The sequence below is a fragment of the Pseudoliparis swirei genome, chromosome 15 (genome assembly GCF_029220125.1).
Source record: "Pseudoliparis swirei isolate HS2019 ecotype Mariana Trench chromosome 15, NWPU_hadal_v1, whole genome shotgun sequence".
In the NCBI taxonomy this organism is placed as follows: domain Eukaryota; kingdom Metazoa; phylum Chordata; class Actinopteri; order Perciformes; family Liparidae; genus Pseudoliparis; species Pseudoliparis swirei.
Window position 1 is genome coordinate 3389188 of NC_079402.1, and position 13570 is coordinate 3402757.

The 13570-nt window shown below is 41.6% G+C and overlaps 1 protein-coding gene across 1 annotated transcript in view; it reads left to right on the top strand.

Moving 5' to 3' along the window:
* The window catches only part of cacna1bb (calcium channel, voltage-dependent, N type, alpha 1B subunit, b), a 162484-nt gene that overhangs the window by 84928 nt on the left and 63986 nt on the right, over nt 1-13570 (top strand). Inside the window, exons 12-18 of the mRNA XM_056432096.1 lie at nt 48-160; nt 814-945; nt 5103-5175; nt 5344-5461; nt 6625-6692; nt 7386-7492; nt 11439-11504. Of these exons, the coding sequence (XP_056288071.1) occupies nt 48-160; nt 814-945; nt 5103-5175; nt 5344-5461; nt 6625-6692; nt 7386-7492; nt 11439-11504 (677 nt within the window). The remainder of the gene's footprint in view (nt 1-47; nt 161-813; nt 946-5102; nt 5176-5343; nt 5462-6624; nt 6693-7385; nt 7493-11438; nt 11505-13570) is intronic.

Below are 13570 nucleotides of genomic sequence, written 5' to 3' on the forward strand. Positions count from 1 at the left end.
CCTGGAGGCTCACTTGTCACTTATCCTCCTGCTCCTCCTTCCTCTAGGTGATTGTGGGGAGTATTTTGGAGGTGATCTGGGACATGATCAAACCCGGGGCCTCGTTTGGCATCAGTGTGCTGAGGGCCCTGCGACTGCTCCGGATATTCAAAGTCACCAAGTGAGCTCAATGTTCAACACGCGTGTGTGAAAACTCCCCAACATGTGCTGCACGTGTGCAAAGTGTGGCTTTAATGACCTAAACGCAGATTAATTGAATGCAGTTTATTTTGTATTGCCCGATATCACAAATTAAACAAGTGTGGGCTTTACAATCTGTACACATACAACATCCCTGACCTTTGACCTCACATCAGATCAGGAATAACTCCCGAGAAAAAACCCTTTCACGAGGAAAAAAAAAGAAGAAACCTTGAGGAGAGCAACAGAGGAGGATCCCTCTACAGGGTGGACAGAAGCAATTTGTGGTGTTAGTTCAGTCGACACAGTAAACACGCCCACGGCAACATCTAGAACATCGCAGCGTATCTACAGCACATTCCATCAGCGCTGTTTACGAACGCTCCTCTTGAAAACCTGCATTTTGACGACCTTGCAGTTTTTCCCCAGGTATCTAAATATTAATTTGTCTCCCCTCCAAAGTGACGATGCTGTTAGAGTTTGATGGCAATCCTTTTTGATGGATCTATAAAGCTCATATTGCCTTTTGTTGATCTCGTTCCTCCTTTTTCGGGGGTTGTTTTTGTCTGAATTTGTTTTGTTTTTTATAACGAAACCAAAAATGTAAAACGTTTTTTGCTGCTTTCCTGCCAGATACTGGAACTCGTTGAGGAACCTCGTGGTGTCCCTCCTCAATTCCATGAAGTCCATCATCAGCTTGCTCTTCCTCCTCTTCCTCTTCATCGTGGTCTTCGCTCTGCTGGGCATGCAGCTCTTCGGAGGACAGTGAGTAATCCAACCTGTGCTGTCCTCCTCCCTTTACCCACTGTTGGAGCTATTTATTTTGACGTTTCTATTCAGTTTTATTGTAAAGTAATATTGTTTAATCATTGCTTATTTAGGTTATATTTTGATACGTTAGAAGAGCTTTTTTCTTATATTTTGCATTTAATTTAGTTCATTGTGATTGTTGTTTAAATATATTGAGTTTTAGGATTGGTGATTGGGTAACACTGGGCACCTATATATATATGTGATATGTAGCTTCAGGACCAGCATGCACCTCGGTGGCCGATGTTTTTTGTGTCAGCATTTTATTTGTAAATTATAAGAATAATGACAAATGGATAAATGGACATTGCTTTCTTTTGGCTGCGTTAACTCAAAAGCCCCCACGGTGCGTCAGTGGAAATCTGATTTATAGTTTTATTTGAGTTATTTAGACAAATGGCCACTACGCCCACCTTCACACACACACAGATACACACACATCCTCTCCCCGTCTCCTCTCTCCATCTCTTTACCTGCTCCTGTTGACGGACAGGAGGACGCAGCAGGTATCTGGCAGAGCGGCAGCGCCGACTGAGGCCCTTTGATATCACTCTCAGCAGGAGCGCCGTGTCGTCTAATGGCAGGAACACCTCGGGCTGCAGTCAATCAAAGGCCCAGGCTTCTCGTGCTGTCTGACTCAAACTGACACACACACACAGAGTCTATCTCCCCACAACAACAGTGTGTATACATCTGTGTAGTTCTTTAATTTACAGCCTATCGGTGTATCCCAGCCCCGGCTGTGAAACCTGAGCCTTTGCAGTGACGTTTAAATTCCCTCTAAGGACTGAAATCCTTTTATTTTGTAGCTACATTGGGCGAATCACGTGAGAGATACACAACATGGTCAACATGCTATGGGCAGGTTGTGGTGTGACTCAAACACAGTGGTCCTACACTCCCCGTGGGGCCACTTGATGGAGACTTGTAGTCGTGCTTGCTGATGATGTCAGTTTTTGTTTCAGAAGATTTGAATTTTATCAACAACAACAAAAAACGCAGGCAGATAATGACACGAAAAATAGTCATTCAACTCTTTAAGCAGAAGATTAAATGGCTCATTAGGGATGAGAAGAGATGCTTTCTAATTTATATTCAGACTTTATATTTTCAGGCACAGAGATAATTATGTTCCTGCTCTCAAAAAGCAAAATCATCTCTCGGTAAAACTGTGCGAATTGAAAGATAAGCATCCTGAGGCAGGGGACCGTCTTCCTGCTGAGACTCACAGGACAGAAACGTTTCCCTCATTCGCCCGAAGCCGAGTTGCGAAAGCCAATCAGAGTTGAGCTGCTCCGCCATTGGTGAATCTAACTGCTGCTCTCATGGCGCTGGAAGGGACAGGTATACAGACGTAGAGGTGAAAGTCACCGAGCTGTGTGAGCCTACGGGTGATGTCATGTATTAATATATATATACAGGACTGTCTCAGAAAATTAGAATATTGTGATGAAGTTCTTTATTTTCTGTAATGCAATTAAAAAAACAAAAATGTCATGCATTCTGGATTCATTACAAATCAACTGAAATATTGCAAGCCTTTTATTCTTTTAATATTGCTGATTATGGCTTACAGCTTAAGAAAACTCAAATATCCTATCTCTAAATATTAGAATATCATGAAAAAGTATACTAGTAGGGTATTAAACAAATCACTTGAATTGTCTAATTAACTCGAAACACCTGCAAGGGTTTCCTGAGCCTTGACAAACACTCAGCTGTTATAAATCTTTTTTTTTACTTGGTCTGAGGAAATATTAAAATTTTATGAGATAGGATTTTAGAGTTTTCTTAAGCTGTAAGCCATAATCAGCAATATTAAAAGAATAAAAGGCTTGCAATATTTCAGTTGATTTGTAATGAATCCAGAATGCATGACATTTTTGTTTTTTTAATTGCATTACAGAAAATAAAGAACTTTATCACAATATTCTAATGATATATTTTTAATGATAAATTATATATTTTTGATGATAAACTATATATTTTTGATGATAGACTATATATTATTAATGATAAATTATATATTTTTGATGATAAACTATATATTTGTTATGATAAACTATATATTTTTGATAATAGAATACATATTTTTGATCACAAACTATGGCCTTTGGATGATAAACCATGGCTCACTGCCAGTTCATCCACACAGGTGTTGCATGGGGCTGAGGTGAGGCCTCCAGCGTCTCTTTGTGGCCCGTTAGTGCTCATGTTCCACGGGAAGCTCTCGCCACCAATCTGTGCAGCCGGTCGTCGTGGTAACACGGACCCCGTGTGAAGATCAATTTGCAAACATTTCATGGAACATTGCTGCATCAGCTCCGGCATGACTATTCCTTAATCGCCTCAATCAAAAGATATTCAACAAGGAGTCAATGGGCTCTCTTCGTGTCACAGTGCGTGGAACATCTTGACCTTTTTTGCCAGCAGAGGTGCACGTGCTGTCGCACTCTATTTATTATTATTATTAAATAGCTGAAGCAGTACTAAAGCTCACGGAGCTGTGTCTTCATCACCTTTCCCTAGTACCTTTGGATAAGTGCATGTGAGATGTCACAGCCCTGAAGTGTGACACTGGGACACGATGTCAACGTGACTGGACCAAACGTTCTTTTTTTCTGATTGTCGAAAAGACGGACGGCCTTTTATTAACTTTATAAAAAACACTTTATATGAGTCAGTAAGTAGTTTAAAGTCCTAATGACAGGCTAGTTAAAGACGGGGTGGGTGTAGAGACACTCATCTGGATTTGGATTATTATTATGAAGTGGTGGGGCATCGTTAGTGGCATTCAGCACAAAAACAAAGACTTTAAAGTCCCGATTGGGAGGAAAGATGTGATGCACTGCATACGGTATGTAGGGCTGGACGCCTGTGGGATTCACAGTGGTGATCTACAGATGAACCCAATTCTGTGCTTCCAGTTTCTCAAAGAACATTTGATGTAACACTACGGTTCGCATCACGAGAAACTCAGATACCCACATGCCTTCAGCATACAGCATACGCATACATTTTTTTCCTTTTTTGTAATGATGTTTTGTTGATTCTGATAGTTTTTATGCCACCAGAGAAGAGGATTCACAACATGTCTGAGGGCAATTACAGATTGAAACGTAAAACCTCATTCCCCACCCTATGCCACCCAATGTCGGGTTACAGGCTATGGGACTTATACATTCAGGGACATTCAGGGACATTCAGGGACATTCAGGTACATTCAGGTGCATTCAGGGACATTCAGGTACATTCAGGTGCATTCAGGGACATCCAGGGACATTCAGGTGCATTCAGGTGCATTCAGGGACATCCAGTTACATTCAGTGACATTCAGGTACATTCAGGTGCATTCAGGGACATCCAGGGACATTCAGGTGCATTCAGGGACATTAATGTACATTCAGGTACATTCAGGTACATTCAGGTGCATTCAGGGACATTCAGGTACATTCAGGTATATTCAGGTATCTTCAGGTACATTCAGGGACATTCAGGTGCATTCAGGGACATTCAGGGACATTAATGTACATTCAGGTACATTCAGGGACATTCAGGGACATTCAGGGACATTCAGGTGCATTCAGGGACATTAATGTACATTCAGGGACGTAGATGTAGACATATAAAAAAAACTACGCTTTGTTTCTTTAAATTTGATGCGGGTCAGTTGTTAGCAGGTTGTCCTCCAATCAGGGGGTTGGTGGTTCAATCCCCGCCCTAGTCGATGTGCCCTTGAGCAAGTCACGTGACCCTGAGCGGCTCCCTTAGCTGTGTCTACGGTGTGTGAATGTAACATGGAAAAGTGTCTTTGAGTACCTTAAAAAGCGCTATAGAAGTTAACTGGATTATAATGATTCAGTGTGTGTGTGTGTGTGTTTTGTTCTGGAAACAACAAATCAACACAGCACCTTAGCCAGATTATACGGGGCCCTCGTGGATCTCGTGAATCGGCAATAAAAGTGTGACGGGCGAGCAGAAGAAGAAACATGGTGCTCCCGTCGTCATCCATCCAACGGCTCGTCTTGATGTGTTTTATGAAATAAATGATAACAACCGTCTCTCCTGACGGCTGCTCCACATCCTCTGTAACGACGCTCTGGGTCCTTTAGGTTTAACTTTGAAGAAGAGACGCCGACAACCAACTTTGACACCTTCCCAGCAGCCATCCTCACTGTGTTCCAGGTGAGACACACACACACACACACACACACTCACACTTCATACCTTCTGTCCCTCAATGAGCTCCCTGATGATCCCTCAATGAGTCCCGGCCCGTCACCCCTCCCTCGGTGAAGTCGTTGAACTCGACACACATCTGCTTTACGAGATTTACCAACCTTCCCTCCTCAGATCCTGACCGGCGAGGACTGGAACGCCGTGATGTACCACGCGATCGAGTCCCAAGGGGGCGTCCGCCGAGGGATGTTCTCCTCCATCTACTTCATCATCCTCACGCTCTTCGGGAACTGTATCCTCTTTCAAACTGGAGCAGGGCAACTGGAGGGGTTCAGTTCCTCCATTTCCCCTCTTTTTCATTCCTGACATAGTGTCCATCAACGGCACACTCAACGTTTTTGCAATCTAATATCTAATTTGGGAACTTTAAAAAATGGGTCGTTTTTGTAGGATTCAAAGAAAGGGGGGGGGGGGCTAAGCCCGGATATACAGGACTGTCTCAGAAAATTAGAATATTGTGATGAAGTTCTTTATTTTCTGTAATGCAATTAAAAAAACAAAAATGTCATGCATTCTGGATTCATTACAAATCAACTGAAATATTGCAAGCCTTTTATTCTGATTTATTGCTGATTATGGCTTACAGCTTAAGAAAACTCAAATATCCTATCTCTAAATATTAGAATATCATGAAAAAGTATACTAGTAGGGTATTAAACAAATCACTTGAATTGTCTAATTAACTCGAAACACCTGCAAGGGTTTCCTGAGCCTTGACAAACACTCAGCTGTTATAAATCTTTTTTTTAACTTGGTCTGAGGAAATATTAAAATTTTCTGAGATAGGATTTTAGAGTTTTCTTAAGCTGTAAGCCATAATCAGCAATATTAAAAGAATAAAAGGCTTGCAATATTTCAGTTGATTTGTAATGAATCCAGAATGCATGACATTTTTGTTTTTTTAATTGCATTACAGAAAATAAAGAACTTTATCACAATATTGTAATTTTCTGAGACAGTCCTGTACATGGTTAGAGACATCATTTCAGGGTCATAGTGATATTTTATGCTCATTTGGACTCTATCACTGGGATAAAGATGAACTAGTTCAGTGTCAAATATTCCATTCAATGGGAAAATATATATATTTTAATAATATTAATGCAAAGATTAAAAAGGTCGTTCACACTCTCGCTCAATGGAGACAATTAAAAAAGAAATTACAGGGGCCGAAAACATGTCAATAGAGCACAATACAATACACTGTAAGAGATGGTGCGATAAAAATAAATAAACAAAAAAGATAAAAAGCAGGCCAGAGAATATTTAAATTATCTAAATGGGAGAGTACACAGGAATGTTTTGAGATGTTAAAATGATACTACTCGGCCAAAGACGTATTAAGTTATTTACCGAGTTCAGAATCTGTTCTCTCTCCTGAGTCCTGTTCCTCAGACACCCTCCTGAACGTCTTCCTGGCCATCGCCGTCGACAACCTGGCTAATGCACAGGAGCTCACCAAGGTAGGTGTGAGAGTTGTACTTTAAGACACATTAACGCAATTCAATTCAATTTGTATAGCCCGATATCACAAATTACAAATTTGAGTGCTTTACAATCCGTACACATACAACATCCCTGACCTTTGACCTCACATGGCATTAGGAAAAACTCCCCAAAAAAAGAAAAAACCTAGAAGAATCCTTCAGGAGAGCCACAGAGGAGGATCCCTCTCCAGGATGGACAGAATAATAGACGTCATGTGACCAGAGTTACATAAACACGTTCTATGAATATGACAGAGTGTATTAATAGTTGGTCGTAGGCATGGACCACGATCCAGAACTCCATGAGACAGATGGGAGAGAGGAGGGGGCGGGGCATCAGACACATAGGGGGGGGGGGGGTCATAGAGAGAGCTCAGGGAGGAGAGAGATATAGAGAGCTTCCTTCCTAGCTTCCTTTCTAGCTTCCTTCCTTCCTTTCTGCCTCAAACACACCCATATTTCTCTTTCTCTCCTCCCCAAAACGTATTGCATGTGTTAAACATGTTCCCGTGGTTACGGGGTATGTGTTTGTGTTCCTGGAGATAACACGGAAAACACAAATAAAATGTTGTACTTCTGCTTCCTGCTCCTAAAACCGGGCGCCTGAGGAAAAGCTTTGCATCCCTCCACCTGTAATGTGTGTGTGTGTGTGTTTTTGTTAAATCAAAGGATGAAGAGGAGCAGGAGAAGGCGGCCAATAAGAAGCTGGCCCTGCAGAAAGCGTTGGAGGTGAAGGAAGTCAGCCCGATATCGGCGGCCAGCATCTCCATCGCTGCGTAAGTTTCCCGAGCATCTCTCTCTCTCTCTTTCTCTCCCTCCTCTTTGTCCCTCGTCTTCGTATCTCTTTAATGATCTTCTTTGTTTCCTCTGTGGGAGGCGGGGCTACGTGTGTGTCCTTGTTCATTATACCCCCATTGTCTACCTTCTACAATCCTTAAAGCCATTGAGGAGGCTTCATTCAGCAATATATAGTTTTATTAGTCTTTCTTTTCTTTTCCCCCCCCGACACATTCTCGCATACTGAAGTATTTTTTGGACGACATTTTTTATTTTATTAAAATGTTAAAATGTTATTTATTTAACTCTTTGAGCCCCAAGTCGCCACATTTAGGGACTTTTTGGACATTGTGGTTAAACTGTCTAAAACATAACAATAAACATGAGCAAATTAATAAATGTTGTACACCAAATTAAAGAACACAAATTAGGCTATAATAACCAGTTAGCCATTTCAACACAACTCAAACACCAACTAAAATAATCATTAAAATATCATAATCATAATTTTGTCGGAGTCGACCCACTCAGAAAGTTTCTTAAACTATCGACACGTAGCTCCGAGCTATTGGAAAAAACAAGATGTTAGGAAGCAAGAGGACTTCACACAGATTATGAATATCTTTACAGAATCCTTCTGCACCCAAGCATCACAGAGATATGAGCCAAAGAACACGGCCACATGAATCGCTTCATCGCTTTACAGTCAGCTAATTATGCGTAGCTTTGATGATTAGAAGAAGAAAAAAAAGAATTTCGCCGATAGATTAAAACATAAATATTCGGTGTGTATATCTGTGCCTTTAAAAACATGGCGGACATTCGTCGGCATAAATTAGACACTTACAGATGTCTTTCAGACGGTTAACATTGCATGTGCAGATTTGCTCATTTTAGTTATATACATATTTATAACTAAAAGTGTAAAACATAAGTAAACAACAACAAAGAGAGAGAATGAATAAAAAAAACACAGAAAACAACGTACAGTGGGTACGGAAAGTATTACTCATGACCACGTGATATTTCAGTTTTTCTTTTTTAATAAATTTGCTAAAATTTCTAAATGTCTGTTCTTTTCCGTCAAGATGGGGAGCTGAGTGAACATTAAGGAGAAATAAAATGAACTTTTTTTATTTTAGCAAATGGCTGCAATGAAACAAAGAGTGAATACTCTAAAGGGGTCTGAAAACATTCCATACCCACTGTATTACTAGGGAGTGATCTATTCTCTATTGTGCATTCAATAATTTATGACAATATAACACATATTTTTCCCAATATGCCAAAAACTGTTCCAGTTCGGTCCCAGTAAACGCGTAAACAAAAAACTTTTCTTTCGGTTTAGTAAATAAAAAACACTTTTTTATTTTAATTTTAATTTTAACTTTAAATAAAGCAGAAATATGAGACGTGATGAAACTAAATCAGAAGTTCCCATCTTCTCTAATATATAATCACAGGCATGTCTTCGTATACCCGAAAACAGGAGCGCCCCTGTCACGCACCGACACGTTGGCCCCGCCCCCTCACCGCCGCCACAGGCGTGTGATTGACAGGTGTGGGGACTCGCGTCGACGGGGAAATCACTCAACGCTTATTTTTAGAGCCGAGTGATGAACACTAAAATCACGAGTCCGTCAAAAAAAAAGGAAAGCGGTGTTAAAAAAGAGATGTCATCACATTCGCAGCCCAGATACGCCGGAGGTTAAAATATGTTTTCCTCTGACTCCCATCTGGCCCGTTGACGTGAGGACGGAACGCACATCCACTGGTTGTGTGTCGTATAATTCTGAATTTAGATAATTAAGTGTTTATCTTTTGGTTCACACGCGCAGCTTAATTGGCTCTTGGGTAATAAATAGGTCAGTCAGGCCGTACCAGCTGCTCATTGGTTCACACGCAGCCCAGTGGAGGCTGGTATCGAGTAAAGAATATACGACATATCTTTATTAAAATGCTGTTTAATAATAATTTAGATCTAGAAGATTGTTTGTTAAATTCAACAGACGATGACATAACGTTATGCCGATGACATCAGGTAAATAATATCAACCAGACTCAATGGTTTTTAGTGTCTGTACGGGACATCAATAATAATAATAATAGTAATAATAATAATAATACTAGTAATAATAATAGTAATAATAATAATAATAATTGTAATAATACTAGTAATAATAAAAATAATAATAATGCATGAAATGTATATAGCGTTAACCCGCCCACGTCATTATTAGAAAGTCGGAGCTAATTCCTTGAGGGAGGGTCAGAGAGGAGGGTGGACGGGTCAACGATGACTTATTTTACCTCAGTTGTTGTTGTTGTTGTTGTTGTTGTTACTCACTAGTTTTTAAACCCAAATCGCGTTCTTTTCCTACTTAAACCTACATCAGCGAAAACTTTAGGTAAGTAACTTTCCGTGAACACGGAAGTTTACTTAAAAACAAAAAATGACACTGCGCATAATGCCCAACAAATTAAATGAAATAATACAGGACTGTCTCAGAAAATTAGAATATTTTGATAAAGTTCTTTATTTTCTGTAATGCAATTAAAAAAACAAAAATGTCATGCATTCTGGATTCATTACAAATCAACTGAAATATTGCAAGCCTTTTTTTATTTTTTATATTGCTGATTATGGCTTACAGCTTAAGAAAACTCTAAAATCCTATCTCATAAAATTTTAATATTTCCTCAGACCAAGTAAAAAAAAAGATTTATAACAGCTGAGTGTTTGTCAAGGCTCAGGAAACCCTTGCAGGTGTTTCGAGTTAATTAGACAATTCAAGTGATTTGTTTAATACCCTACTAGTATACTTTTTCATGATATTCTAATATTTAGAGATAGGATATTTGAGTTTTCTTAAACTGTAAGCCATAATCAGCAATAAATCAGAATAAAAGGCTTGCAATATTTCAGTTGATTTGTAATGAATCCAGAATGCATGACATTTTTGTTTTTTAAATTGCATTACAGAAAATAAAGAACTTCATCACAATATTCTAATTTTCTGAGACAGTCCTGTATATATATAAAAAAATATATATATAAATATATATATATATTTGTTGTGCCTCTTCAAATTGAAGACACATTACTAAAGTATTTACTTTTCTTATGTTTTAATGGTGCAACCTGATGATCCTATTTATAAACTATATTTCCTATTTTTACTGTCTTTATTGTTCTGATATGTTCCTGTGCTCATCATGTCTTTACTCTTTAGTCTTTATTGTAAACAAACCTCTGTGTGTTTATTCTGTTCACGCAAACACACACTTTACAAAATATATTCACCCTTTTAATTTTTATAATTTAAAATATAATAGACCCCTTAAAAAGATTCTTTAATCAGTAACTTGAGTTTTCAGCCGTCTTCATAGAAACGTCTCCGCTTCTGTTGTTGTTGTTGTTGTTGTGTTATTGACATGTTGCTCAGTTTAGTCCTGTACTGTGAGACAGGTGGTGAGACAGGTGGTGAGACTGGCAGGCAGACAGACACACACACAGACAGACAGACACACAGTCAGAGAGACAGACACACACACAGACAGACACATAGACAGGCAGACAGACCGAGAGACACACAGTCAGACACACAAACAGGCAGACAGACCGAGAGACAGAGAGACACACAGTCAGACACACAAACAGGCAGACAGACCGAGAGACAGACAGACAGACAGGCAGACAGACAGACAGAGAGACAGACAAAGAGACAGACACACAGTCAGACACACAGACAGGCAGACAGACAGACACACAGTCAGACACACAGACAGGCAGACAGACAGACAGACCCACACAGACTCACAGATAGACACACAGACACACACATAGACAGACACATAGACAGACAGACAGACAGAGAGACAGGCAGACAGACAGGCCACCTGTCCCTTCCTGTGTGTCTCATGGTTCTCGTCTCTGTTGTCCAGTCTTGTAAAGCAGCGAGAGGTTCTCTCTCTCTCTCGCAGGGCGTCCATCAACAGCATTCAGTCACCGTGAGTTATCATGTTACTATATTGTCCTCCTCTCCTTGTCTCCTCCCCTCTCCTTCTCTTGGTTGCTTCCTTCTTCTCTCCTCCCTTGTCTCCTCCATCCCCCTCTCCTTCTCTTGGTTGCTTCCTTCTCCTCTCCTCCCTTGTCTCCTCCATCCCCCTCTCCTTCTCTTGGTTGCTTCCTTCTTCTCTCCTCCCTTGTCTCCTCCATCCCTCTCTCCTTCTCTTGGTTGCTTCCTTCTTCTCTCCTCCCTTGTCTCCTCCATCCCCCTCTCCTTCTCTTGGTTTCTTCCTTCTTCTCTCCTCCCTTCCTCTCTCCTTCTCTTGGTTGCTTCCTTCTTCTCTCCTCCCTTGTCTCCTCCACCCCCTCTCCTTCTCTTGGTTGCTTCCTTCTTCTCTCCTCCCTAGTCTCCTCCACCCCCCTCTCCTTCTCTTGGTTGCTTCCTTCTTCTCTCCTCCCTTGTCTCCTCCATCCCCCTCTCCTTCTCTTGGTTGCTTCCTTCTCTCCTCCTTGTCTCCTCCATCCCTCTCCTTCTCTTGGTTGCTTCCTTCTTCTCTCCTCCTTGTCTCCTCCATCCCTCTCTCCTTCTCTTGGTTGCTTCCTTCTTCTCTCCTCCCTTGTCTCCTCCACCCCCTCTCCTTCTCTTGGTTGCTTCCTTCTTCTCTCCTCCCTTGTCTCCTCCATCCCCCTCTCCTTCTCTTGGTTGCTTCCTTCTTCTCTCCTCCCTTGTCTCCTCCATCCCCCTCTCCTTCTCTTGGTTGCTTCCTTCTCCTCTCCTCCCTTGTCTCCTCCACCCCTCTCTCCTTCTCTTGGTTGCTTCCTTCTTCTCTCCTCCCTTGTCTCCTCCATCCCCCTCTCCTTCCCTTGGTTGCTTCCTTCTCCTCCTCCTCTCCTTGTCTCCTCCGCCCCCCTCTCCTTCCCTTGGTTGCTTCCTTCTCCTCCTCCTCTCCTTGTCTCCTCCACCCCCCTCTCCTTCTCTTGGTTGCTTCCTTCTCCTCCTCCTCTCCTTGTCTCCTCCATCCCCCTCTCCTTCCCTTGGTTGCTTCCTTCTCCTCCTCCTCTCCTTGTCTCCTCCGCCCCCCTCTCCTTCCCTTGGTTGCTTCCTTCTCCTCCTCCTCTCCTTGTCTCCTCCACCCCCCTCTCCTTCTCTTGGTTGCTTCCTTCTCCTCCTCCTCTCCTTGTCTCCTCCACCCCCCTCTCCTTCTCTTGGTTGCTTCCTTCTCCTCCTCCTCTCCTTGTCTCCTCCTCCCCCCTCTCCTTCTCTTGGTTGCTTCCTTCTCCTCCTCCTCTCCTTGTCTCCTCCTCCCCCCTCTCCTTCTCTTGGTTGCTTCCTTCTCCTCTCTTTTCCTGCTTCCTTTCCTGCCCTGTCTTCCTCCCTTTCACTCTCCACTCCTCTCTTCTTCCCTCCTTGTGTTCCCTCCTCTCGCCTTGTCCCTCCTCTTCTCTCTTCCCGTCATCACACTGTCTTCATTGCTGGAGGAGTGTAATGTTTGAAGGATTCTTGTGAGGAAGCAGCTTCCATCACTTCCCCCACCGAGCAGAACCTCTGTGAGCCGGTTCTGGTTCAGTTCTTCTGGTTCATTTCCCATGATGCTCTCTGGTGTGAATCATTTGGGTTTAAATGTTTAATTCCCCTGAATGTTCCCGTCACCGCGGGGCGGTGGGACATTTATTTGTTATCGAGAACCCCGAGGACATCGCTTTAAAAGATTTATATGTATATATAATTATTTACACCTCACTTGTTGGAAATAACGAGACTGTGTGTTCCTAGATTACTCGGAGTGGCTGTAATTTCTTTGTGTGTGTGTGTGTGTGTGCTTTCTTAATACACACAACCATTCAAAAGTTTGGAGCCACCCAGACAATTTCGTGTTACCATGAATACTCACTTTTTATTCATCAAATAAATTGAAGAAATGAATATAAAATGTCTTCAAGACATTGACGAGCTTATAAATAATGATTTTTATTTTAAATATTAATGTAGTTCTTCTTGTGGCTCAAAGGCCAGTTTTATAGCTTCTCTCAGCAGCATAACTGTTTTCAGCTGCGCTCACATAAAAAG